Source organism: Rousettus aegyptiacus, unplaced genomic scaffold (genome assembly GCF_014176215.1).
Source record: "Rousettus aegyptiacus isolate mRouAeg1 unplaced genomic scaffold, mRouAeg1.p scaffold_m13_p_2, whole genome shotgun sequence".
NCBI classification, from domain to species: Eukaryota; Metazoa; Chordata; class Mammalia; order Chiroptera; family Pteropodidae; genus Rousettus; species Rousettus aegyptiacus.
In genome coordinates, this window is record NW_023416295.1 from 173,528,766 (window position 1) to 173,556,141 (window position 27,376).

The following is a 27,376-nucleotide window of genomic DNA, read 5'->3' on the forward strand; positions in this document are numbered from 1 at the left end:
GAACATCTCCCTTGGCGACCTGGACAAGGGAGACTCAAAGCAGTTTTCTGAGAAAACCTCTCGGTCCTCCGGACCGCTGCACACAGCTCGTGTCACTGATGGGGCCGAGAGGAGGCTAAATGCGCCTGCCGTGTGTCCCCACGTCGGGGAGGAAACGCCTGCGCCTCAGGAAGAACGCTGCCCGCCTCCTGCCGTGCGTCCCCACGTCGGGGAGGAAACGCCTGCGCCTCAGGAAGGACGCTGCCCGCCCCAGGAGCACATACCTCCCTCCTCCCCACAGGCCGCCTGCCTGGCACCGCCCCGCGCCGCGGAGAGGCCCCGCAGAAACCCCGCAGCGGCACAGAGCAGAGGCGCTCGGTCCCGGGCGGCAGAAGGAGCTGGCTAGGTCCCCGCCGAAAGCTGCCCCTCGATGCCGGGGAGACTGTTCCTTATCGCCCTGAAGCCTCCTCCTTGGGAACCGGGACACGGCGGGGTGCCGGCTGGCTCCGGGGCCGCGTGGCCCTGGGGGGCAGGGGGGCGAAGCCGCCTACTCACCGATGCACGTCCGGCCGTCCGAGTGGAGGGCGTACTTCTGGTGGCAGCCGCACGTGGGGCCCGCGTCCGTGTCCTCGCAGCTGTGCTGGCAGCCTCCGTTTCCATAGTTACAGGTTACTAGTGAGGCCCGAAGAGCACATGCGTGTGTATAAACAGAACGACAACAAGAACGATTAGTTTCTTGGTGTTGGTGGTTTCTTTTAAAGGATGGGGGAGGATCTTGAAGGCAAATGACAGTCAGAGAATAGGCATGCCTTCCCTGGACCTCAGCCCCTCGAGGGTCTTGGATGGACCTGCTCGCTCCCTGGAGGTTGCTGGGGTGGGACAGAGAATGGACTTTGGGTCACCTGGGCTGCGGTTAGAACTGGCACACAGCTGACGGTGTCAGCCAAAGAAGGGGCTAAGAAGCTGGACAATGTCATCCTTCCTGGACCACGAAAGACGCTTTAAAACAGCTGTCCCGATGGGGCAGTGTCTGTTAATGCCGGGCGTACGCTACGAGGTGGGCGTGGCTGGCGGGCCCACGGGGAGAGGCGACACTCGTCTCCTTAGCTCTCGCAGAGCTGTCTGTCCTCTGCCTATGTCTTGGGGCATGTGGGAGGATGTCCCACAGATGTCTATTCTCTCCAAGTCCAAGCGGCCACCTCAAACTCTATCCCCTCATAAGCCCAAAGTGACGTCCAGAGAGACAGAACACAAGCAAATCAGTGTCACCTCAGGTACAGTTTTGAAAGTGACCTTTAATTTAAACACGCAGTCTGCAGTCCTAGCGCCTGGAGGAGCTGGTGCCCTGCAGCCCAGAAACTTGAAACATTTCACAGCATCCGCGACCCGGGTCGGCTGAAGGGGGGCCAACAAAAAGGAGCCAATGCGAAGCAGGGAAAATGATAAATTCCAGTTTATTTGAAAGAAAACACGCTGTTATCACCCTCCAGGGTGAGGGGTCCCGCTGGAGGAGGCCCAGCATCTCCACGGGACGGGTTCACCGGGCCAGCGAGACCCCAGGGGTCTGTGACCTGGTACGCCAGGGCCTCCCGGACGTCTTCTTGGATACCTTAGCCGCTCGTCCAGAATTCTATCTACACTCTTAGTTTACTTGGCAAAATGCTAATGATGATCAAATATGCAAAAGTTAATCTCAGACCGACCGTGGTCAGAAGTGTCAAAAGTTCTGAGTTGGCGGAATCTGAATTAATGATGCTCTCCCAGGGTGACGCGTGTGCAGGCCTGGTCCCAGTGGGGAGTTATTTGGTGGCGGCTTCCTGGCGAAGGCTTCCGAGCACTTTGGAGTCCTTCAGCCGCCCTCCTGGCTCGCCTCCCTTTACCGAGAGGGTGGCTCGGAGCCTCCCTGGCATCTGTCCTGAGTGCTGGCGTCGGGTGAGGACGTCGAGAGAATGGCTCCTGCTCAGCATCCCAGACGCTGTCCTTCGTGACCAGAGGCTCTAGCAGGCTGCCTCTTCCACAGGGAGCTCATGCTCATCCGAAGGAAGGACCCAACTGCCAGGGTGACATTTCAGGGACCTGCAGAATCGCTTCAGGAAACTCGACTGGGGCTTCGAGTACAAAGTCCTCTGGTCCCTCTGTGCAGGAATGTCTCTTCTCTTTGCGGTGCTGGGAGCCTGACAGCCTGGAGTCGCCGTGTCATCTCTGAATCAGTGAATCTCTCTGCCCAGGAACAGCTGCTGAGCAGAAATCCCAGGTGAGGGTGAGACCCAGGCAGAACCCGTCTTGGGTGGGACGTCATGTGACTTCTCAGAAAAGCTCCATTGGAGTGGGCGGAGGAGCCCGAGAGGAGGCAGCTAGGACCCTGCGGCCAGGTCCTTCCAAGCCCTGGGCCTGGGTGATGGCTGTGCCCCACAAGTGACTCTGAGGACAGAGGCCTGGGTGAGGCGACTTGAGGGTGGGCCGCACTCAGTGTCCCTCACTCCCTCCACATGGGTGTCTGCAGCTCATGGACCCACGGGCCGGGCTTGTCCACGGAGATCTGGGAAGACTGAGAAAATGGGGAACACCTTCTCTGGCCCTCGGGTGGGTCTTGGGCTCTGGATGGAAGAGCTGGGTGCAGCGCCCTGTGGGCTGCCTGGTCCCTAGAGGCTGGGCGGGCCAAGCCTCAGCCCCCAACCCTACTCTAGATGTAGAATTTCCTGGACCTCAAGTGGCCTGAGGGCTAGAGGGGCAGTCTCAGAGCTGACTTCACACTACTGTCCACGTTAACCACACAGAGGGAACCAAAGCTGACGGGGTGGACGGCCATCTGCATGGTCCCTTCGTAGGAGGGCTGCAGGGCAGTCACTGCTCTGGGCCCCGGGATTGTGGCCGGGCTCTCCACGCGCCTCGGCAACACCCGGCCGCCGAGCGGGGAGGGAGGGCTGCTGCCTCTCTCCCGAGCAAACGTCTGGGCACGGGCTTGGCCCCCCTCTGCGGCAGTGGGGTAGAGGGAGTCTTCGCCGCTCGTGGGGCCTTGCCTCGTCCCCGACCACTCAGCCCCAGGCGGCCCCTCGGAGATGCTCTCTGAGCGAACCGTCCCCTCGTAGCGTTCGTCCAGACAGAATCACCGCGTGCGGCGTGGAGTCCGCTGGTCCCGCCACTTCCCGTGCGGCTCTCCCCACACGCAGCTCCGGCTTGGCCAGAGCGGGCGGCGGCCAGAGCGGGCGGCAGCCCGTCCGTCCTGCAGACTGAGGGGATGCGCTCCCCTTCCGGCTGGGGCTGCGGACCAGCCTGCCCACTCCGCATGTGCCTGTCCTTGGCCTCTGTCCCCAGGGAAGGCGGACGACCCGATGGGGGGACTGGCAGAGCTGGAGTTGTTCACTCTCTGTGCTGAAGGCTGCCAGGCGGCTGGATTCTCTGCAGCTACAGGAATCCATCTAACGGAGAGGACGAGAGGACGGGAGGGCCGCGCTGGAGTCCTGCGGCTGCAGCTGGCATTTCCGAGTGGTCCTGCCCTTGGCGACAGCACACGTGGTTATCTCTGTGATCCCACAGGAGAGGAGTGCGGGCCCACGCTCAGGCCGCACTGGGCACGAGGAAGCGTCTTCGCTTCGGGGAACGGATGAGCTCTCTGGAGACAGGGCCTGTGACTGATGCGTGCCACGAGTTGGGAAAGGTGAGGCAGGCGCACGAGGGAGAGCGGTGGCCGCTGAGAAAATCGTGGTGACTACGGGAGGTGGACCAAACCCGGGCCGTGTCTTCTGCATAGGATGCAGGGTGGAAAGCAAGCCATTTGCTTTGTGAGAGCTGGTCAGCCTTGGCCTCCCCTGCGGTTGCCAGGCTGGGGCCGCTTTCCCCATGGGGAGCTGGCTCCGGGCTCCCCCGTACCGTCTCCTGCATCGGGAAGCAGGCCTGCTACAGGGTGCTTGTCTGGCCGGAGAAGGGCCTGCTCGCACCAGCCTCCCTTGGCTCTTCGCGGCCACAGGGCAGCAGCACATCAGCCTGGGTCTCCGCTGCCCAGTGAGCAGGGGCCTCGTCGTGCCACGCCCCGTGCAGCGGGTGGAGGGCGCGGGGGCGGGGGCTGCTGAGGGTGTTCGGCCACCGTCCTACTTGATTTGCTGGCTCCCACTCCTCCTGAGGAGCTGGACGACCACACTCCGAGGCTGCATCACACATGAACGCTGTGGGCTGACCTCCAAGCTGGCCCTGAAATGGCCCCCTTTGGCCAGAGGCCTCATCACCCCAGATCTCTCAGGACGGCACCATTACAGTGGCCTTGTGGGCGGGGAGTGCGAGTTCTGAGCTTAGATCCTGGAACTGGGGTCGGCACGGCCTGGGCCAGGACCGTCCGCACCGAGCCCCTTTCCTTCTTAATGCCATCCTGTCACGAGGGCTGCCCCTGCCTGCCAGAAACCGAGCTTGCGGGCCCCCGTGCCGTAGCCCCTCCTTGCCCACTGGAGAGCCTGGCCCATGAGGCTGGCGTTGGGGAAAAAGAAGGGGGTACGAGCAGCACCGGCAGGTCCCCCGTACAGGCCCCTGCATGAGACCCAGCCCCGCTCCAGGGCTGCGTCATGCCAGCGGGGAATACCCCAAGCCTAGGGTTCATGGCCCCATCCGTCATGCCCCCCCCCCAGGCCTCTCACGGGGCCTTCCCTTTCTCGCCACCCTGAGGGGCTGAGAACCCTCCCTGGGCCACGTCTACGCAGACCGGAAGACCCCCCACAAAGCAACGGCAGGAGACGCGAGGGGATGTCTGACCCATTTGCCTCCATCTACCTACGTGTGCAGTCCTTCTGGTTTTGGGCAAGGTCAAAGCCGGGCCTGCAGTCGCAGGCCACCCCACCTTTGGGCGTCTCCCGGCAGATGTGGGCACAGCCATGGTCTTTGTTCATGCAGTTCATGCCCTCTGAGGAGAGACAGAGAAGGGTTGGGGACCGGGCAGAGAAGGGGAGAGAGAAAATTTCAGGCTGAAAAGAGACAGCCAATGGAACATCACAATCGAACGGAGTGTTGGCTGCTGCTAGCGCATGCCCCGCACGCGCACGCACACGCACGGTGTGCACCTGGACATCCAGGAGGAGATGCCCTCGGGAGAAACCTGAGTGCCCAGGTCTAGAGCCAGGCCTCGCCCTGAGAACCACCCAGTAAAAGACAGTGGGAGGCCCATGGAAGAGACGCTTCTGCCCCAGGCCAGGTTACCGGGCAGGGTGCCTGTAACTGCTCTCCGGTCAGGGCCTTGGAACACGTCCCCACTGAAGTGGGTGTGGGTGGCGCTGAAACGACAGTGGTGCGCAGCAGAGGCCACGTGCTCCCGTGAGGCAGGCGCGGCCCAGAGGGCAGCGCCGATGATGGGTCAGGGGCCGGGTGCCCTGGCCGGCCTCCAGGGCCACGCCCACAGGTGCCGCCGGTCCCGCTTAGCCACCTCTCACTGCGTTTGCACAAGTGAGATCCACCAGACCTCAGAGGCTTGTCCTCACCAGCCCACAGCCATGTCCTGAGCTACATGCCGCTCTCCCAGCTGCCAGAGAAGGTCTGGCATGTACCTGGCCAGTGCAGTGCTCCCCAGGACCCAGGAGCCCTCGCCTCCAAGGGCGAAGCCCCGCACGCCCTGGTGCTGGCCCCCAGCTCCGCCCACACAGCCCTGCCCTGGCACCCGCAGCCCTCATGGGGCTCATTTGGGTCAGGGGCGCACACATCGCTGTGTCCCATTCTCAGCCCGAGAGTCCCGCTGGTTGGCAAATCCCACTTTTTTAAAGCAAAACTATATGTAAGCCTCAGGGACCTTCTTCTCTGAGGCCTCGTCTCGCCGGGGCAGTCAGCGACGGGCCTCCCCGCGGCGCGGGCAGCTTCGGAAGGGGGAGCGCCGCAGGTGCCAGGGCCGGGCTGCCCCAGTGCCTGCCGCGGCGCCCCGGCCTCTAGTTGCAGCAGGCTCCGTGTCTGGATTCTTGCTCACGCTGGCTGTGCCTGGCAGGCCCTTCCGGCAAGTTCTCCAGCCACACTTGGAAGCCTGACCCTCACGAGGCCAGCCGATCCGGTCCCCTCTCCTCCTAGGCTCCCAGAGTCCCCACTGTGGCCCCAAACCCAAGCAGTGACATCTCGTGCATGTCCTGGGGTCCCTCGTCTCCTGTAAAGGAGAGCACCCCCTCCAGAGATGGGGGAACCATGATCACGCCACCTGCCCCAAAGGCCGACGGTGTGCACCATGAAGACCTGGACCAGGGCACTGGACCATAAAGGCCTGTCTCCCTCCTGCCCCGGGGGCCTTGCTAAGTGGAGCTGGGCTGCCCACGGGTTTCGAGGGCAGTGACCACAGACTGTTCGCCTTAAGTCTCCAGTGTCCAGCCTCCACACCCCACCCAGTCAGGGAACAACACAGAAACACATTCTGAGGGCACAGTGTGATGGGGAGAGTGAGGGTCCCCTCTCCTCAGTCGCCCACAGTTCCTGGGACGCCCCCCACCTCAGACTGGGTCTCCCCTCCCTGACTGCCTGGAGCGGCTCGGACCCCCTTCAGTTGACCCCAGCTGATGTTTATCTTCCTGGTGATTTGTGAGGAGTTTCCAGAATTTATGAGGTCAGGGGTCAAGTGAGAGGTTGTAGGTTACAAGTCCATCAAGAGGCTAAAGGCAGATGAAAGGAAGAGCTGCTGTCCGCCCACACACCACCCTGAGCCCTGACGTCCACGTCCCACTGCGAGGAGCTGGCCGTGGAGAAGAGACGAGGCGGCCGCTCCCAGGCGGCTCACCGGTCTGTGAGGTGAGGACCGGCTCCGTTTTGACCCCGTCCACCTGAAGCACTTACTGGGGCAACTGGGAATCGACATATATTTAAAAACACAGAAAAACGAAACAAAAAATAAAAAATAGCAACGAAGAAAGAAGAACAACAACAAAAAATAAAAACACAAACACCCTGGCAACTACGAATGATAAAGACTGAAAAAATCCGAAGTTAAATAGAACCAAAAAATTGCAACAAACAAAGCCCGCACCTCGCTCGGCACGCTGACCTCCGGTTTCACCTGACCGGACGGCTCTTATCCTGCCTTTGCCTTGACTTTCTTACTCCAGTCAAATCGCTGGACTAATGCAGAGTATGACCACCTAACCGAAACCTGAATGAGCAAAGCCCTTCAATGCCAGGCTCCTCACAGGAAGCTGCGAGTTCTCATGGAACTCACTAGATTCCAAGGCGGCTGGTCTGCGTGACTCGCAGAGCTGCGTGCTGAGGCTCGGGTGGGGGCCTGGTCGCAGCGTTTGCCAATTTCTGTGGTGTAAATGCTCCAACAAAGCCCCCAGGGAGATGTCCTTGAAGGTGAAGCTGGTTCTCACGAGCTGGTCTGAGCCAGCCTGGCACGTGGCTAACAAAAGGAAGTGCTGTGAAGTCAAGCGGATGTGGGTATGAGTGTGGCCTCCTCACTAGTTGTGTGTCTTGGAGAAAACTGCTTCACTTCTGGAGCCTCGTCAGTGAAACGGGAATGATCATCTCTGCCTCACAGACAGGCAAGTGCCAGATGCGGTGGGTGCTCGGTGACTATGAGGCATTCGCTTCTGGCGGCCGGCACCTTCTCCTGCCAATCTGGAGAAAGTGCGGCTCCTCAGGGGGCCTTGCCCAGGCCAGGCAGCCCCGCCTCAGAGGAGGCAGGCACTGGACGGACTCTCCTGGGCCCCTGAGCCGTACTTAGTCCCTGATCAGGTCTCCTGACTGGCGAGGGTTTGGGGAGTGGGTGGTGCCCACTGAGCAGCCTCCATGACCGTCAGTGGTGGGCTGAGTCCAGGGCACTCCTCACTCCCTGCTCACGTGGGTTTTGTGGCTCCGTGGTGCCCACACTGTACAAGGAGTTGGAGTCCTAGCTTCCCCCACCGCCTCCCACCGTGTAGTCCGTGGCCTGCAACCCCACGCCGCCGGCTGACTGGCCCCCAGTGCCCTGCCCGCCCCTTCAATCCTCCTGTTTCTCATACACAAAATCCTGGGCCTGTCGCGAGCCCCACCAGCTCCGCAGAGCTTCCTGACGCTCGGGCCATACTCCTCATGTCTCCCCATACTGCCCCCCGTGGTAACCTACCGGGCTGTCCCACGCCTGACACAGGACGCTGACGCCACTCGAGCAGACCTGTGCTTCCTTCCTAAGCTGGGAGGGCCCATGGGCCCCTGATAAGCTTCAGCTCACACGTGATAGAGAAAGGGAGACTGAGATTCCACCCCCAGCCGAAGAATCACGACCACGAGAAGCGCTGCTCATCACTACCGGCCACGGATCCGGGGAGCTGGGAGCTGATGTGGCCTGAAACTTTGGGCGCAAGACAGAGAACTGAGCTTTAAAAATCGCTCAGCTTTCTCCCCAACCATGGCCTGGCCACCAAGTGATCTTTCTTTTTGAGGATCTAGAATGAGCCAAGATGATGTTTTGCTGGCAAAGGATAATTTGGGGGCGGGTAATCTAGCATTCTGGTTCAGAGTCGATGTGGCACTAAACTATGAAACCCTGGAGCTGGGAAGGTGGACCCCAGTCCCCCCCTGTGATCGGCTGGTCTCTGAGGTTTAGTCCTCTCAGCAACCGTGCGAGGGGATGGCGAGGCCACCGTCTTCCACTAAGGATTGGCACTGAGCCATGTGACCTGTCTTCCGCACTCAAGCTTTCTTGCACACGGGCTCCGAAGCCCCAAAAGCCCCCTTCTCTCTCTCCAGCTGAGGGCAGGCAAGGGGCTGGGTCACCGGAGAAGTGGGCTTCCCAACGCTCCTGACAATCACGGAGGGGCCCGAAGAACTTATGTCTGTGTGTATGTGTTCTAGCTGTTGGTATTTACCGTACTAGGAATTAAATGGGGAGTTTATATTTATTAATTTATTTTAAAATAGAAATTAAAAACTTATTACATGTTAACGTTAATAGATTTTTAATTAAAAACTGCATTTTCCCACTGCATTCCGTGCCGAGCTGTAGAAATCCTCGGCTTTATCCCACACCACGGACCTGCCGCCAGGAGATCTTCGAGAATCTAAATGTACTAACAATGAGCCGTGACGAGCTTGAGCCAGGAGGCTCCCTGGCCCCTGGCCAGTCGAGGGCTTTCTGGACACCCGCGTGCCCCTTGCTGCAGCCTGACGCGGTGGCCGTCTTGCTCCTCTCTACTCTCCGTGCGACTCCCATCAGCTCCCGAGGGCGGGCTGAGCTCTGAGCCTCCTCGCTGGCCTCACTGCCCAGTACAGGTCCTGCCCAGGGTGGGGGGAGACCCTGTCTTCACAGTGAGGGGACGGGAGATGGAGTGACCTCGCCCTTCCTCCACAGGGTCTGGCACGACAGTCTGGCTCTGACGCCCAGGCGGCCACTGCCCTGGGAAACAGGCTGGGGACAGCAGCCGCCGCAGCCGGGCTCGCAGGAGGCTGGAGTCACTCAGCCTGCGTGCTTCCCCAGGAGCCTTCTCCCTGAGACTTGCTATTGCATTTAAAAACGACCTGAGCAGCCAGAGATGGCCACGACAGCCTGGCCTGCGGGGCGGGGGGACACGCCCTCCTCTGTGCCGGCATTTCGGTGCCTGGCGGCTGCAGACACAGGACTGCACCGCCCTCCCCACCGGGCCGTGCTGGCCCGTGCCGGCCGGGAGGCTGGCTTCGCGGCTGGCAGAACCACGGTCAGGGCCGCTGCTGGGTCCCTGCGTCTGTCTTGCGTTGGGAGGATGCAAGTGCCTGTCCCAGGTCAGACAGCAGGACTGGAGCCCAGGCTGCTGGGCGCCCTGACATGGCTTTCCTGCCCAGGGGTCAGCACTACGCCGTGGGCCCCGCTGGCTGACTGGCAGCAAGCATTTCCTGGGGTGAGCAGAACCGGGAACCCGACACAGAGTAGTATAACAAACGGTCACTGTTACTACTAACTGTCCTCAGAATTGAAAAGCCTGTTACAATTCCACCTCCTCTGCGCAGCCCTCTGGGTAGCCCCTTGACAAAGCACATAAGCCCTGGCGCCTCTCTGACCTTCCAGCAGCTCCACCGAGTGCGAGGGCAGAGCCTTAGCTCCCTGCAGAGCCAGTGGGCTCACACGAAGCCTCGTCTGACCGCACGTGTCACGCCTCTGGCTTTCCTGCTCTCTGGCTGCCTCGCGAGCAAGGGCTCCCGTGAGTCCGTGGATCTGAAGGGCCCTGGCCCAAACTCCACGTTCCCGCGGCCCCCTGCTCTGCACCACATCTGCTCTGGGGACCCGTATGACGAGAATGCCACCCCTGAGCCAGGTGCAGCCTTTCCCTCAGCCTAGCAACCTGTCCTGCTACAGGGGAGTGACCTCAGTGCTGCGTTCAGCAGAAAGCCCTGTGTGCCTCCCCGTCTTGAGGGGAAGTGAGGTATAATTTCAGAGTCATTTCCAGAAATCCTGGCCATCAGTGGCCCAGTGCCAGTCAGGCCAGGCTGCCCGCCAGGTCGACTCTAATTAGATCCGGCCCCTCCGAATCCAATTACATCCTGCAAACTCCGACCAAGTGTCTCCTCGGTGCCCAGGATGGGGCGGGGAGCAATGAGGAGACAGACGCTTTGTTGCAAAATCGCCAGGTCCCAGTTCACTCTCCACTTGCCGCGTGACCCGGGACAACTGCGTCACCTCTCAGCTTCAGTTCCCGCCTGTGTAAAAGTGGCTAGTCACAGGACCTGCTCCAGGTGCTCACTCCATGTGCACTCCCCTTCCCTGGGGGAGTGAGGCGGGCTGGGGTGCAGGTAAGGACTGGAAGGTCTCCGTCCTGGGCAGGGGAGCCACAGGAAATTGTAACTTGGGCAGTGATGCACTAAAGTGTTAGAAAGCTCTCCGGATGCCACGCGGAGGGTGACCTGCAGCGGGCAAGAAGCCAGTGGGAGTCTGTAGCTACCACCTTGAAAGGGTGAAGGGGCCTGCAGCGGAGCGGCAGCCGTGGGGGCAGAGGAAGCTGGACCTGGGATACATCGAAGAGCTTCCCAGAAGATGTGGTGTGGGGACTTGGGCTCCGACTACACTTTCGTTTAAGTTAACCCTCATCAGAAGCCATGGCCATTTCACCAACAAGCACATGGAGGCTGGGTCGGGGTGGGAGAAAGACGCGCCAGGGTCCCGCCATGTGAGAGCCAAGCACCCGTGCCCCGTCCTGATGGGCCCCTCCCAGATCCCTGCCTTCTCTGAGCCCGGCGACAGGCCTGGGCAGCCCTTCCCCACCAGGGCCTACTTTTCCCAAAGACCTTCTGTCACTCGCGGATACTGCACTGGAGCGTGCACGGAGTTACCTGGGGGTAGAATCTACCTGCCCCTACCAGCGTGTACACCGCATCTTCTGCAAAGCAAAGTTCGCAGGAGCATCTAAGGCAGGGTGGCGGGCGGAGAGCCCAGTCTGCACTGAGGAGTGGTCTTTCTCTTTGCCTGGCCCAGAATTACAAAGCCGGAATGTGTGCACACAGGGTTGTTGCTATGGCGACTTCATCAACAACATCACTTTGCACATCCACGTCCCTTAAACACCTGGGAAGGGAAGGCGAGAGGGACAGCAGAGCAGGGAGAAAAGAACAATGACCTTGCTCTGCTCCCCTCCCCACGACGTGGGAGGGAGGGATTCCCCTCCCCACCCACCCCATCCATAGAACACCATGCAGCCCAGAACGAGGCCGGAGCCTTGGGGGCTGGCGGGGAGAGGCCAGCTCAGCAAGCTGTCCCAGCGGCACAGGGCAAAACACACACAGGCTCCCGTGGGCTTCGAAGGGGAGCTGGAGAAAACGGCAGAAAGGCTCCGCCCCGGGGGCATGGCCCAGGACCGGGCGGGGGCAGGACCGGCGGGAGAGACGATGACGTTGACACCTTGGCCAGAGCGGCCTGTGTGTCACACTGTCCCTCGTGCTTGAGAGATGCTGTCTCAGTGATTCCGCCACCAGCAAGGCTGCCTTGGCGTGGTGTTACTCCCTCAACGGATGAGGAGACTGAGGCACAGGAGGGGCAAACAGGTGAGGGGAGGCGAGGGGGCTGGATCTAGGGGGCAGGCCTGAGCAAGATGCGATTGGGGCAGCTCTGGGGTGCAAAACAGGGTTCAGGCTGAGCCCTGAGCCTATGCCACCCGCCCTCCAGTCAGGACCTGCCTCGATCCCCTAACTACGTTCCGACAGCTCCCGCACCCGGATGTGCCCTGGGAGCCTCTCATCAGGAGGTCTGGGTTTTAGCAGAAACAGAGCTCTACCTCCTACTCTTCTCCCCTGAAATTACATCCTCCTGGGGAATCGCGGTCCAGGCCAGGCCCCCAGCCTACCACGAGCCCACTCGCCCCAGGCTGCACCCCTAGGTGCAGCCCCACCTGGAAAGTGGAAGTGATTAGGACTGTGGGCCTGCACTTACCCAGAGCTCCTCAGTGCCAGGCTCTGTGCCAGGCTCTCTGCAAACATCCCTGATTGACTCTGAGTGCCAGGTGCCATCGGCAGGCCCACCTGACAGGTAACAATGCTGAGGCTCACTGAGAGGTCTCCCAACTTGTGTGGTGGAGCAGGAACCTAAGTCCCCGTCCTGCCCCCACAGCCACTCCGACGGCAGGTCTAAAGGGGTTCTAGCCCATTGGCCACATGCCCACCTTACACCCACCAGCCTGGTGCCCACCTGGCCACCTCAGTGGCCCCAGGACTTCGGGCCCTTCTGCACGTGCATCCTGCCTTCTCTCAGCACCCGCTGCCCAGCTGGTGCAGCCGCAGAAGTCCAGCCCTCACCTGATGAGATGCCCAACACCTTCCATGTTCATCTGGTCACTCGCCCACTTGCTGACTCTGTCCATGAATACTGAGGCAGCGTCTCCTTTCACCGGCCCTTTCCACAGGGCCAGCCCCCTTCACGCTGCTCTGCTCTCGCAGAGGACAGGCCACAGTCGAGCCTGCTGTAGCGTGCAGCAGACACCTGCAGGGCGGCTGCTCCGCGAGTGCACGAGTTACGGGCAAGGGGCGTGGCTCCGAAAGGAAGGTGTCCTGCTTCGAGCCTACAGGAAAGCCAACAGCCAGAATGACAGGCTTGTCAGTGGAGGAGGCTGAAGCCCACGGGACAGAGGCTGCCCTGGGTCATGCAGCAGTCAGCACAGCGTCCACATAGAACCTTCTGGGACGGAAGCCCCTGGCCCTGCCCGCCCCGACTCCCAGGTTCACGTTCTCTCCGTCAAACCAGCAGGTGGCCCAGGCGCTGCTGGTTCGGGGGCCGTCGACGGCCTTTGGCTTACCCATTCACTCACCCGCTCCTTCCGCAAACCTCTGCTAAGCACCGCCTCGCGCAGGCCCTGTGGGCCGAGGCCGCAAGCAGGGCCCGCCAGCGTGCCCACCGCACGTGGGCGCATTTCAGCTGAGCCCACGCCCACCGCCACGGCCGCTCATCGAGTAGACAGACACCGTGTACGCGGAGGTGGAGAGCGGAGGCCGTGGCTGGCTCCTGGCACCCCGGATGAGAGCGGAGAAGGTGGGCTGCGCCTGCCTTCTCGGAAAGCAGAGAGGGGACACCCGCCTCCCTCTGGTTCCTCCAGTTCTGGTGCCTGACAAGTCCTGGCCCTGGGAGCCCCCGGAACGCTACCTCCGTGAGGGGGGAGGGCGCCTATCCGACAGCGGCGAGGACCACACCAGTCCGCGGTGCGTGGGCAACGTGCCACGGGGTCGGGCATCACCGAGGGGCAGCCCGGCTCCAGCGGCTCTGCCTCTGGCCGTTCCCGGCCGTGTGGCCTTGGAACTTGCTCCGTCTCCTCCTCCGCAGCAGAGGAGGGCCATCAAAGGGTAGCAAAGGGGCGATGGCTCCAGCTCGGCGTCCCCGACAGCCCCCTCAAGACACAGATGGTGCCCAGTAAAGGCCGACCTGTCCTCTTGTCCTGTCCCATGCCCACTGGCTGGCTGCAGCGCCTGTCTGCCTGTCGTCCGTCCGTCCGTCCGTCCGTCCGGTAGAGCCTGGATCCCAGGCCCCTCTGCCCCTCCCTGGGGCTCGCCATCCCTCCTCTTCCCGCCCGCTGAAGTTCCCCAGCTGATCGCTAGGCGTCACCATGAGCACATCCACGCCTCTCTGAGGCTCAGGGGGCTGGGACCACAGAGGCCTGTGAGACTTTCTGGCCCCCTGAGTTTTCGCTCCTCTCAGGCTTGGGGGGCTGGAGATGTCCTTCCCCCATCCAAGACTGCTGGATTTAGCAAATAAAAACATAGGATGCCCAGCTAAGTCTGGATTTCAGATAAACAACAGGTACTTCCTGAGTATAAACATGTCCCACATGTCATATAGTTAAAGAGTATTCGTTATCTGAAATCCGAATTTAAACGGGTGTCCTGTATTTTATCTGGCAACCCTAGCCCTCCCTCCTCGGGGTCTCTAAAGGAAGCCATGTGAGAACAGTCAGCTCATATAGGTCCCAGGCCCTGGCCTGCGGTGACCAGGGACAAGTCTGTTTCTCTTTCCTGACAGGTGACCAGTGAAAGGGTGGAGCGTGGCCCCAGGCAGGGGGACAGGCAGGCCCCTGTGCCACGGGCAGCTCCGGGCTGCACGGCAGCCCCTGTTCCCACCCCTGCACCCACCTGCTCAGTCAGTACCTTTGGTTTTGGGAGGCAGGCAGACCGGGGCTCTCGACTATGCCACTGACTATGAACAAGTCTCTTTGCTTCTCAGCCTCTTCTCCTCATTTGAAAATGAGGATAACAGCAGCTACACAGGACAAGACTGTCTTCGGGATGGGATTACTCATGTCAAAGTCCGGGCATATTGCTTGGCACATGGTGATGCCCAGTGACAGCTGACGGTTTTACCGATCTTAGGCCCAGGCACGTCACTAGGGTACACAGTGTGTCCATATTATCTCATTTTAATCCCCACCAATAATTCTACAGTGAATATTAACGTCCGTTCCATTATACAGGTAAGAAACTGAGGACCCGGGACTCAGGGCCAGGAAGGCAGCCGGGGCTAGGAGCAGCCACCTCTCGGCTTGGTGCTCGCCCTCTGCTGCCCTGTCCGCTCTGGGACTGCTGTGTGGGGGGAACCCCGGCCCCCACAGGGCTCCCTGGCCGGGCTGGCTGGAGGCTAGGCCAGGAGAAGGGCATGAGGCCGGCCCGCCGACAGCCAAAGGAGTTGTTTATGGGGTGGGAGGCTCGTAAAAAATAATGGGCTGGATTTATTGTCCCCACCTCAAGGGCCGTTCCGGACTGCACAGGGCCAGGACGGCCTTCTCCAGCAGCACCATAAATCTTCCCGGTAAATGCGAGAGCTGTTTATTCTCCTGCCCACCTGGTCTGCAGCAGGCGGGGGAGCCAGCCGGACCTGCGCACCGCGGGTCCACCGCACGCTAGCTGGCCAGTCTGCCCTGAGGGGCAGCCGAGGGGAAGCGCTGAGGCTGGGGCGGGAGACCTGCTGTGGCCACACTGGTCCCCTCATTTAAAACAGAACGTTCCCAGCCTCGTACAGCCATGGGGACCCCAGCATCCACAGCTGATGACAGAAAGCCCTGGAACAGGGCGGGGGAGGTCCCTGGCCCTGGAGGAGTCACGCTGGGGCCCCAGGTCAAAGCGTGGCCCTGATCCGCTGTGTGCAGTCACGTCCCGTCCCAGGAGCCAGTGGGACCCTACCAGCCAGGTACACTGACAGGATCCTAAGCCCACGTGTGGCTGTGGTGGCTTGGGAGGGACTGTAGGTCTCCGTCCACAGGCTCGTTCACGCGAGTCTGAAGGTGGGCTCTGTCATCAGAAACCCAGCTCCCGTGCTGAGCACCGCCTCGCAGTGTGGTCCCGCTCGGCTGCCCTCCTGTACTGAGGACGACGGCTCACTGGAAGCACTTTCCTGGGAGCTGCAGGGGGGTGGGGTGGGCCTAGCAGGGGCCCCTGGTGGCTGAGGTGTGGGAGGGAGGAAAGGCAGTGTCCCGTCTGCCTGCAGGCCAAGGGCAAGGGGGAACAGGAGCAGCAGGGCAGAAGATGAAGTCCAGCGGAGGGTCAAGGACCCTCCTGTCGGCCTGGAGGAGCGTGAAGGGGGTGAGCCCAGGACAAGGGCAGGGACAGGACAGAGAGGGCAGCTGCCCTCAGAGGCCGCTCCTGTGGCGAGAACCACTGGCTCTGCCCTGACCTAACCCCAGGGGTCTGTACCCGAAAACTCCCCAGGGACTTTTGCCAGGGAGCGCCCCCTCGCCAGCCCTGAGGTGGTGAGGACTTTGAGAAGTGGGCGCAGGCCCCAAGGGCAAGGGTGCGCGCCTCCTCCAGGGCTTCCTGCTGCAGCCGGCGAGGGCCGGGGTGATGCGCGGGCCTGTTCCACGCACACGGAGTCTGGGAGCCGGGCGAAAGGGGCCCGCCGCCCCGCACGCACGCCACCCGCCTCGCTGACTGAGCGAGCACCGCCTCCCGGGCTCCCGCGGCCCTGCGACCCCTCTGCCCGGGACGTCCACGCGCTGTCCTGTCTGCACCGTCTCTGTGTCTGCCTCCCCTGCAGTCTGTGGGTTCCGGGAGGCTGTGCCCTGGCACGAGGGTGGCGCATCTGAACGCTGCCCACCGAGGGGGATGGAGACGCGCGGCCCCCCTTCCCGGCCTGGTCGCATGGTCACTGGAGAGCAGCACGGGTAGCCGGATGCTGTTGGACGAGCCCCCGGAAACTCCGCCCGAGCCTCCCAAGCCCCCGACCCCCGACGAAGCCCCGTACTCCTGAGCTCATCCCACACCCGGGTTGGGGTCAGGCCCCGGTCTGCTGACCAGGCAAAGAGGGCAGGGACCTGCACTTTGCACAAGCCGTCCCTGGACCCTTGTGAGTCAGGACCCTGAGCAAGTGTGCCAAGCAGGACCTGCCTGCACTGTCGGTCTCAGGAAAAGCAGAGGCTGGCTAGTCCTGCCCTGGGCCCCTGGGCTTCCCTCTGCTTCCTTACGCTGTCAAGAACAAGGCCTCGCCTTGTCCGGAGCCTTCCTCCACCGACATGTCCCGCACCTACGCCGCGGGGTAGCAGGACTCCCCAAAGTGTACGCTGTGGGAGAAGGCCCGCAGACGGTCTCGCCTTCCCCGCCTCCCGCCTTCCCTCTCGGCCATCTTCCTGTCACCTGCCCTTCACCCTCCTGTCGCCTCAGCTACCTTCTCTCCAGCTGCACGGTCCCCATGCGAGTTCCGACCCCACTGGCTGCTGGCGCCACCTTCCAGAGAGTTGCTTCATTGCTCCGTCCCACCCAAAGCAGGGAGCGATCTTCCCCAAATCCCCACGCCCCGGGACTGAGGGTGTCCTGTCCCTTTCACGGCAAAATCCAAATTCCTGCTGAGCGCGGTTTCCTGACCCGCTCGCTCCCCCCAGCCCTGGGGCACTGCCGCCCGGGCGGCCAGGACGAGGCTGAAATCTCAGCCATCAGAGAACCCCTGGCAGAGGCGAGAGGCCAGCCTGCTCGGATTCAGGGCCCAGGCAGAGAAGAGCAGCTGGATGACCCACAGGCTGAAGGGAGAAGGGCCCTGGGCAGGACAGGCCGTGGGCCCGGGGTCCAGGCTGGGCTGGAAACAAAACCGAAAGCAGCCACAGAAGAAAGGCATCAGACACAGGAGCCAGGTGCAACCCCGAGGCCCCCTTTCCCTCCAGCGGGGCCTCATGCTGTACGGAGACGGCCTGATGCCAGGCTTTCTCCCCTTGGGGCAGCCGTGGAATCACCCCAGTCAGATGGCACTGCAGGCTGGTGGTGCCTGAGGGCCTTCCCTGCTCCGAACGCCAGCCCAGCACTCGGGCCCGGAGTGGATGAGGCGGGCCCTGCACCTGTGGCACTGCGCACCTGCCCGTGGTTTCTGCCTCTGGCTTCACAGCCCCACTCCAAGCGGGTTTGCAAGGTCGGCTGCCTCCAATCCATTCATTACTTTCAACCACGGTCTGGTTCCAGATGGACCGGCCAGCCTCTCACCCTCTCCCTCCCGCCACAGGCCCCACCACCACCCAATGCCCCCAAAGCCCCGGGCCATGCCGGACTCTGCGCCCACTGCCTGCCTTCCCACCCTCTCTTCTGGTCGGCCATCTCAGAGGCCACCTGCTCTCTGAGGCTTCTTGGGTCCCCCACCTCCTTCAGGGTCCCAGCCGACAGGTGGAACCAAGATCTCTCTGACTTGGACAGGCCGCTGGCCAAGCCGCTCAGAGCCCACGGCGACTGCCTAGCACTACACCGTGCCACGCCGGGCCGCGCCAGAGTGCGCATATGTGATACGAGTTTAAGAAAAAAAGAGCAGGCGTGTGAAAGGGAGAAAGCTTGAAGGTGCCAGCTCCTCGGTGGCCGGCCCGCCCACTCTGGGATGGAGAGGATCCTCAGGCGTAGGACCAGGATGGGGCAGTGGAGGCTGGCTCTGGCCCGGTCAGGCTGCCCCAGGCTGTGGGGCAGAGGAGGGGCTGTCAGGGCTTGCTGTGTCGGGGGCTGAGTGGGAGGCGGGTGTGGGCTGTGATGGGCCGGAACCAGTGCCTGGAGGCAGTGAGCAGAGGGAGATGAGCCACAGGTCCCGACAGCTCCGTGTGCCTTCCCCATCCACCACTGGGACAGAGGAATAGCTCGTGTCCCCAAACCAGGCCTGAGTTCTAAAGAAGCTGCCTACATGAGTCTCTACCCTAGCGCAGCCCCTGCACTTGACCGGGAGGGATTACCGGTCCCATTTTACAGACAAGGAGACCCAGCGAGGTCAGAGCGACTGCAGAGGCTGTGTGGCCAGTGAAGATGGAGAACGGCCGTGAACCTGACACTCCCAGCCCCAGCCTGGCCAGACCCACACGCCGTGGGCCAGGGTTTGTGTTGGCGCCTGGGAAGTGGGGCCACTCAGAGGGCTGAACCCCACAGATTCGTTTCTCGGCCAGGAGCCTGGACTGACCCCGGCCGACCTCACTTCTGTATCCGGCCACCTCTAATCAGAACCAGCCTGTGCTTGTCCTCTTGCTCGGTGGAGGCTCCAAGGAGCCGAAAGGCATCAGGGAAAGTCAAGTGACGTGAGGAACCTGATTTGCCAAATGGCTTTGGACTCACTGTCCCTCCCAGGAGCCATGGGGGTCAGAGGTCACTTAGGTGCAAAACAAACTGGGTCTCAGCACCCTGGACCTGCCTTGATTTTGAGTGCTAACAATCATTACTGTAGCTGATACACAATCACAACAACTGTGGGCAAGCGTCATGACTGACAGAGCTCGGGAGGGAGGCCGCTTGCCCAGTGACCCAGGCCCCAGCTCCACTCACAGGCAGGCATTCACGAGTGGTTGGCCCACATCCTGTGCACTTGGCCTGTCCTCTTGAGACCTTCCACATGGCCTTTGGGAACCCTGGAAAAGCTGCCACTTGTCCATCTGTAAGTATCTAAGAAGTCTGCTGTTTTTCAGATTGATTCATGGCCCAAACGGAAAAGTTAGGAGATTCGCACGAAACTCGGGAGAGACGGGGCTTCCTTAACCAACGTGCTAGTTCATGTAGGTGACAGCGGAGGCCCTCGAATCTGTGTTCCAGTTGAATCTCGCAAAGATCCAGACCTGGTTCCCCGGGGCCTTTGGGGCGAGGGGTAAGCGACATTCTTCAAAGGAACAGAGCACACACCGCCTGGCTGAAAAGACAACTTAGGCCGCCCTGGCCTCGGGCTCTTTACAGTCTGTGCAGAGCAGTCACCCCGTAAACCCCCCTCCTGGATGAAAGCAGGACCCGCCCCCGCCTCACTCTCTTCCTCATAAATCTGTTTCTTATAAAACTCGATTTGGGCTCAGGGCTGCCATCTGGGGCAGTCGGCCCACAGCCCCACAGCTGGGAGGTCTGATAAGGTGCATGCCGAGCCGCCCACGTGGGCTGCCAGGGAAGTCTGGACCAGGAGACTAGAGCCAGAGCCAAGGGACTGCGGGGCTGGGCCCCTGTGGCCTCCCTGGGACACGGCAGTGCTGGGGATTACCGCGTTCCTCTCCTCTTTGAGGAAACTGCCTAAACAAACACTAAGAATTCTAAGGAGTCCAGTAAAGTCGTTCTGATTAATTATCCCGGGTTTTGGATTTTTTAAATGTTTTCTCTTTTCTCTCTTGAAACTGCTTTCAAATAAAAATCATGCCCAGGGCCTCTAAGTCTCGCCTCGTGGCCTGTCAGATTGTACGCACGTGGGCACTTTACACCCAAAATTTCATTCAAGCCTCCAAAGATTCTGCCTAGCCAGCAGCATGTCCGCATTTTGTGGATAAGGAAGCCGTTTCAGAGCCTTACAGGAGGCCCCGCCAGGCCCCGCCAGGCTCCTAACACCTCCTCCTTGTCAAGGGCCAGCAGTGGGGCGGGGCACTTCAGGCTGTGGGGCTGTGGGCTGTGCTGTCCACCTTCCACGTCTACTTCCTGACCACACAAAACAGCCGGGCCCCAGGAGCCTCTGCCCCCAGCCCACTCTGCCGCAGCACACAACCGGCCTCGGAGACTCCGGACTGTAGGACCTCGCGGTTATCTCAGCTGAGACTCGCCTCTGCCTTCGCAAATGCCTCTGCCAGCGGAGAGTCTTCGCCCCACCCCAGCTGGCCCACCAGCTCACCTGATGCCCCCGGCTGGTGACCTGGGGAACATGCTTGCTCCCAGACTCACAGAGACAGAGAAAGTGGCACTCAGCCTGGTCAGCCCGCAAGCCCCCGTTGGGGAAGGGGAACCATAAAGAACGAGGCCCCACTCTTCTTGGCCACGGCCAGCCCTGTCCCAGAAAGGAAAACAGCTTCTCTGGTCATATCTGCTCAAGTGTGGCCCCGCCTCGTCTCCAAATGAAAACACCAGAAACACGAGCAGCACCTGCGAGCGGGCAGGAGCCCTGCGCGGAACCAGCGCCAGAGCACAGGACAGCCATTCAGGTCGACAGCCAGACTCCCTGCCCTGACCTCGAAGCCCCCAGAGTCAAGGCGGGGGGAAGCGGTTTCCGGGGGCCGCCCGTTTCTGCGGGGCTGGGCCGTGCCTGGCCGGCACGGGCCGTACTCACCGTTGGAGCGGTGGATGCAGGTGTGCTGGTTGTCGCTGAGGAAAAAGCCACCGTGGCACTGGCACTCGTAGCTGCCCATGGCATTGACGCAGACCTGCTGGCAGCCGCCATTGTTGTCCTGACACTCGTCCACGTCTGCAAGAGGAGGGGAGAGGGGCAATCGCACCGGGGCTGGACACGGGACACAATCAGCTTCGCAGCCCGCACGGAGGCGCGCCGCGGAGCGCGCGAGGGGGCGGTCACCATTCTGTCGCGGGGCTGGCCGGCCCCGACGCGCCTGCGCGGCTGGCCCCGTTCTCAGCATCCTACCTGGGTCCACTCTTCTAATCCTCACGGAAGCCCTGTCAGTCAGATCCAGGCATTAACCCATTTAATAGATAAGGAAACTGAGGTACAGAGAGGCAAAGCCACCTGGCCAAGGTTCCACAGAGGCAAAATTCAAATCCGTGGTCTGACTCCCACATCTGAGCTCTCACTGATATTGCTGGACGCCCCCACTCCCACCCCCGCCCCAGGAAGACTGTGTAACCTGCACGATCTACCACCAACACAGAGCCTTGCCGACCAAATGCGCCCTTCAATCACACCCCAGATTTACAGCCAGCAGCGCAGGACTTTGCAGCTAGGCAGAGTCTGCCCTGCACATTGACTTGAGAAGCCCAGAGAGTGGGGAGGCTTTTAAAAGCCCCTGACCTCTCTGGCTGCAGAGACTGCCGAGGGAGGCGGGCTGCCAAGCGGTCTCTCCTGCTCCCCGGGGGAGACAGACCTCAGGCCGACACTTGTTTTTGACCAGAGGCTGCTGGCACAAAGGGTGCTATTGGCTGAAAAGAGCCTTTATGGAGTTCTGGTCTTGAACAGAACAGCATGTTTCAATTACCAAAGTCATAACCCCCTACACTGTCAGTTTGTTTAATGAAAGAAGGGCTTCTTAAACCTTAATGTGCCATGTCTGTATTGTCATTTTAATAGGCAAATATACGAAACCACAGAGGCAACATGAGCTACTGGCTGCTTCGAGCCAATACCCCGACCCCCAACTCACTCACTCACTCACTCTGGCATCGAGCCTTTTATGTAGTTATTTTTTTTTTTTTAACATAACCATCTTTTATTCCTTGAAGCAAGAGGACATAAAAAGGTAAAGACCAGGCGGAGTGACCCGCCCCGATCCGGTGAGGTCCTAGCTCCAGCACTGCCAGCCGGCTCCTGCTCAGCTTAGGGAAAACGGACCACCTCACCACCCACGAGGCCCCGCGCTACCTTTGAGGCCGACTGTGAGGCAGGTCATTATTCTCCAGCAAGCTCAAATGTCAGCTGCGTGGCAACCAGGAAGGAGGCAGAGCTCTGAACTCTAAAAGCCACCAGCAGTTACAGCCAACAGGGTAAAGGTGGCTCTCACTGTGAGAGGAAGCTGAGAGCAGGATCCCCAGGGACGCTGCAGAGGGCAGGGAGGGTGTGTCCTGAGTGCCTTTCTGGACCCCACGGAGTCTTACTGATGGCTCCCTAAAAGCCCGGTGCCAGTGCTGCCTCTGCTGGGGGCACATCCCTGCCACACTTCAGGAGTGTCTGCCTCCAGGTGTCTGTCCCTCGCTGTGACCAGCTCCAAGCCAGGCACCATGTCCGATCCATCCTGCCAATGATGACCCCAAGCTAACACTCCTCGAGGGTTCATTGTGTTGGGAATGGGGCTTCACGAACACCAACTCACTCGATCCTTGCAGCGACCCTGGGTGAAAGGCTGTGTCACTGACTCCATTATCCAGATGAGGACACTGCGGCACAGAGAGCGGAGGTAACCTGGGAAAAGTCACAGCGGCCCGGAGTGACGGCAGGACTCAGCCTGCTTTCCAGGTCCTGAGCGCGCGCCTCTGGCCCCCGCTCTGCTGAACGCCAGGTGCAGGCGCAAAGCCAGAGCCAGCCTGCCCTGGGCAACACAAACACGTGCCAGTGCGCCTGCGGGGAGCCCACCTCTGGCCCGACGAGACCCTGCAGACGCGCCGATGCCCACACGCTCCCAACAATCAGATCTGAACACAGGTAGCTCAGCTCGGACCCCCTTCAAGCCACGTCCTTTGCCATTCTTCCCACGGTTCTGAGTCTTCGCTCTGTGCCTCAGTTCCCCCTCCCCTCATAAAGGTTCAATCGGCAAAACAAACACACCGATACAGGCCCTCAAACACTGAACTCGGGGTGCAGACACGCTCTTCCGCTCTACCGCACCCGTCTCCCCTGGGGCCACCTGTCTGGCCCGACCCTTCTCCTCCTCTCACTGGAGACTAGGCACCGAAGGGCACCTGACGTAACACAGCCACAAGCCCTCGACGAGCTGGCAGAGCGGCTGCACCCTGGGACGGGGCTGTTTACACGAGCGAGGAACGACGACTCACCAGCACTGATGAATAATGTGAAACAAATGCAAGGCCACATAAACATTTCTCTTGCCCATTTCCAAATGATGAAGCCCCAAGATTAGGCAGGAGGGAAGAGTTGCTGCCTGCTCTGTCCCCTTTTCCCACTGTGGTCCCGAAACTGGCCTCCCCCAACAAGTGGAGCAGGAAATCATGGTTTCGGAATCCCTTCGGGTAGCCTGTGGTTGTTGCCAACCTCTCTAGGAGCTGGATTAAGGGCCTGTGGCCCTCTCCCCCAAGTCCCCAGCCCTCCAAACAGGACCCATGTGAGGGCTGAAGAGGGACCAGCTGGTGCACTTGGGTCCATGAGGCGGCTGCCCACCAGCCTAGCACAGGCTGTGTTTACCTGGAGGCCCTCACCAGGCCGGGCAAGCACTCTGGGAAATACTTAGCTCCTTGGCACTCCTGAGGGGGCAATCTAGCATACTCTGTTCCTTGGCCCCCCAGCACTTGGCACATTCTGTTAAGAGAGGTCTCCCAGGGCAAGAAGGGAGCCCACACCTGGGACTTGGACAATCTGAATTCTGCCGTTGGCTTGCAACTGTGGGCGGTGCCCAGGCCTTGTCTGAAGGAAGTCCTGCAGACTGTCCCCCAGGAAGCCCATTGCTTCTCTCCCGTGCAACTGACTGTTCCGTGCACTGATGGGTCCCGTGTGGGAATCCCACCCCACCACTGTGCCCCCCCCCCCCAGGGATGAGCACCAGGGCTGGCTGGGTGGGGCTGGCGGCCTCACTATCACACATAACGGCACTCATGACCACCATAAAGAATGGCTGGCCAGTCCCTGGCTCAGGTGCTCAGGCCCTATCCTAATAAATCTGCACGTCAGCTCTACATTGGGGGCACTATTCTTAGCATTCCAGTTCTCAGATGAGAAAACAGGCCTGGAGAGAGGAAGAGACCTACCCAAGGCTATGAAGCAGGCACAAGGAGGATCTGAGGCCCAGCGAGTCTGGGTCCAAAGCCCTTACTCTGCTCTTCTATGATTCGACTTCTTTGAACAAGGATGCTTTGAGTCTAACCATGGTGGTGAGAGTAAGTTCCCCAGGTAGCGATGCTTACGAGCCTCCCCCAAGCCCACACGCTGTGTCTCCAAGACCCAGTGCAAAAGTCCCCTGCTCTCTGAAGTATTACTGGCACCCAGCAGAATTCACTCACCCCTGGCTCCCAAACCAAGTGTACCTTTGTTCATGACTTCCGTCCTCTGCCCTGGACCTGGGGGCTTGGTCATCCTGTTTCTGCTCTCAGCTGAGGATTGACCCGAGTCTCCTATATGTCCCCACACCCAGCAGAGGGCCTGGCTGAGTGGGTGCTCAGGTGACGGCAGGAGAGACAGGATGGCACATGCATGCTTGCACACACCAGTGATGGGGAGTTCACACCAGCGATGGGGAGCTCACTACCACTGCAGAACAGCACTGCCCTGGTTCCTTTTGGGAGCACGAAGGGGGCTCATTCAACGCTCTCCCCAGCCTGCCCACTGTGTGCAGTGAGGGCCCTGACAAGCTTGTTTCCAATCCATGATGCATGACCCCTGACCCCTGAGGGGGCCTGTGGGTGGGGAGAGTGCTCTGCCTCAGAACCCTGCTCGACCTGAGGTCCTTCATCTTTATTTATGGCCACGGCTGAGTGTTCCCAGGAGGCAGTGAGAGGGAGGAGGTGCCCTGGGCTCTGGGGCAGACTCCAGGAGGCTCCTCTAGGGAAACCCTTTCAACTGGTAACAAAGGGACTGAAGGACGTCACGTGGAGGCCCTGGAGGCCCCGCTCTGCAAGGGTCCTGTACGGGGCTTCGCATGGACGCCTGGACCGGCCAGCCAGGTTACCCTCTGGAGAGCCCCAGCCTGCGGCCTCTGTCCTCTGACCCACAAATGCGTCTGCGCCACCGGACTGATGCAGCCCCTGACGTGTCTGGGCAGGTGGTGTGGCTGGCAGACGGGGGCGCTGGGAAGGGAGAGGAAGCCGAACTGTGTCTGGTTCCTGACTTGGGGACCCTCGACTGGTGGGGCTGGGAGACACCCTCAGAAACATGATTCCAGTGTGCCTGCGACAGAAGACAGATGGCCGCGGCTCTGTGCAGGCTGCTGCCCAGCCCGAGGCCAGCGCCTGGTCCGCAGCGAGCACTTACTCGTTCAGCCACCGCTGAGGGAGGATGGACGTGGGATGCAGGGAGGGGGATGGGGGCACCAAGGAGGACAAAAGAGGGACCTTGCTCCAGCTCTGCTCTGCCCTCACCCAGCCACCCGGGCCTGAGGACCAAGCGGCACCAGGGCCGTGACTTTTCCTCGCCCCCTTGCCCATCTGTCTCTCCTCCACTCTCACGGCATAGCACCGGCTTAGGCTGAGGCCCCTCACTACGGACATACATGCCTCCTTCCCCAAGGCCTCTAGCCTCTCCCTCCCTACCCCAGGGGCTACTGTGACGACTGTGGACAGAACAGGACACAGTGCCCTGGCTCCAAAGGTCAATGCTAACTGGGGCCTCTGGGGTCAGGTGCCCTCACCTCGCCCTGCTGCGCCCTGCAGGAGTACAGGTCTGGATGCTGGGTGGGGGCGCACAGCCCTCAGTTGTGACTCCTGCCCACCTCTGCTTGGTGTGCCCACCGCTCGCGGACACCGACCGGTCCCGCCCCCTCCAGCTGCTGGAGCGTTGTCTGGATGGGCATAAGTGCTGTGCGGGGGAGGACTGTTTTCCGGCAAGGAGGATTTCTGCCTCTGAAAGGCCTCTGCAGGCAGGGCTGTGGTTCACCCACGGGTTTGCTTTTTGGCCCAAGGTGCTGGTGTTTGTTTTTATTAATGGCCGTTGGTCCTACTTTGGACCAAGAACCAGGTTTGCAGTTATTTATAAGTAAAAATTACTTCTGGATCCAGCTTTGGTTGCTTTGTGTTTCCCACGGACATTTTACGATCTGAAACAGAGACTCTGTGTCCTGCCTGGACCCCACCCATGCTTTCCGGGCTGCCAAGAGCCTACTGTGTGTCCGGCCCTGTGCCCGGCTCTGGCATCCCAGCTCCCATCAAGGGCCTGGGAGCAGAGGCAGAGGCGCCGGGCCTTCTCAGAACCCAGCTCAGCCTCCAACCCTGAGAGCTCCCTCCTGGTCCCTGAGGGCTGAGGCCCAGCCCTCCCCGGCTCCTTTCAGAAGGGGGGCTTAGGCAGAAAAGCCTCTTGGCTATCGAGCGGCTCTTGCAAAATTGCATTTGATGAGTTAAGTGTAAATAAATGAGAACCAGATGGATTAGATTTCGGGTAAAATACACATGGGTCTTAGAGCTCTGGGGCCCGAGTTCTGCCGGGTCCAGGACACTCCCTGAGCTGTAAGCAGCACTGGCACAGGCAGGCAGGGGTGTGACTGGGGTCTCCTGGGACCTGTCTACTTCCTGTTCTGGGCATCAGCCAGGCCTTCTCTGGGGCCCCCAACTCTCCAGCAGGTCGGCGCAGGGTCTCCCTCTGTGGCCCGATCTGTCACTGAGCCCCTCGGGCTGGGCCCGAGTCCAGAATTGGGGATGGGAGATAAGGCGCATGTGTGGTGGGCCGACCTTCCAGACTGGCAAAGCTACTGCTCGCATCCAGACCCGAGGAGCCAGCTGAGAAGGGCCAGGGCTCTGCTGGACCTGCTGGCATTCAGGGTCTGCTCGCATCCCTCACCTGGCCCCCGCCTTCAATCTCAGCTGCTGTCCTGGGTCCCCCAGCGATGGCTGAGCAGCACTGAGCATCTCTAAGGACCAGGAGTTTGCTGCCCAGCTCCGACTGCTGACCACTGCTCCTGACGATAACCTGCGTGAGGTCTCCCTGTGACCGCCATCTACTGGTCCTGGTTCTGGCCCCTCCAGTCATACCTGCTGGGGCATGAGATTTGGCGAGTAACTTGCTGTGTGACCTTGGGCAAGCTGCTTAACCATTTTGGGCCTTGGTTTCTTTATAACACAGCGATAATAGTACCTAAGGTTGTTTCAGGAATTAAAGAAAATAACGGAGGTGTAGCACTTAGCACAGTACTAGCTCACACACACGCACACGCAGCGATAAAAGCGCAGGATGAACAACGCGACTACAGGTGCCTCAGGGCATCCCGGGTGTGAGCACTCTCTGGGGACCGGAAAGTCCTTTCCCGACTGGAGAAGTGAC

General features: G+C 60.8%; 1 protein-coding gene across 2 annotated transcripts in view; it reads right to left on the reverse strand.

Moving 5' to 3' along the window:
- SCUBE1 (signal peptide, CUB domain and EGF like domain containing 1) overlaps positions 1 to 27,376 on the reverse strand; it is a 112,718-nt gene that overhangs the window by 47,094 nt on the left and 38,248 nt on the right. For both annotated transcript variants that reach the window (XM_016135765.2, XM_016135764.2), the window contains exons 4-6: positions 20,846 to 20,980; positions 4,742 to 4,867; positions 535 to 651 (exon numbers count right to left, since the gene is read on the reverse strand). In XM_016135765.2, coding sequence (XP_015991251.2) covers positions 535 to 651; positions 4,742 to 4,867; positions 20,846 to 20,980 — 378 coding nt within the window. The remainder of the gene's footprint in view (positions 1 to 534; positions 652 to 4,741; positions 4,868 to 20,845; positions 20,981 to 27,376) is intronic.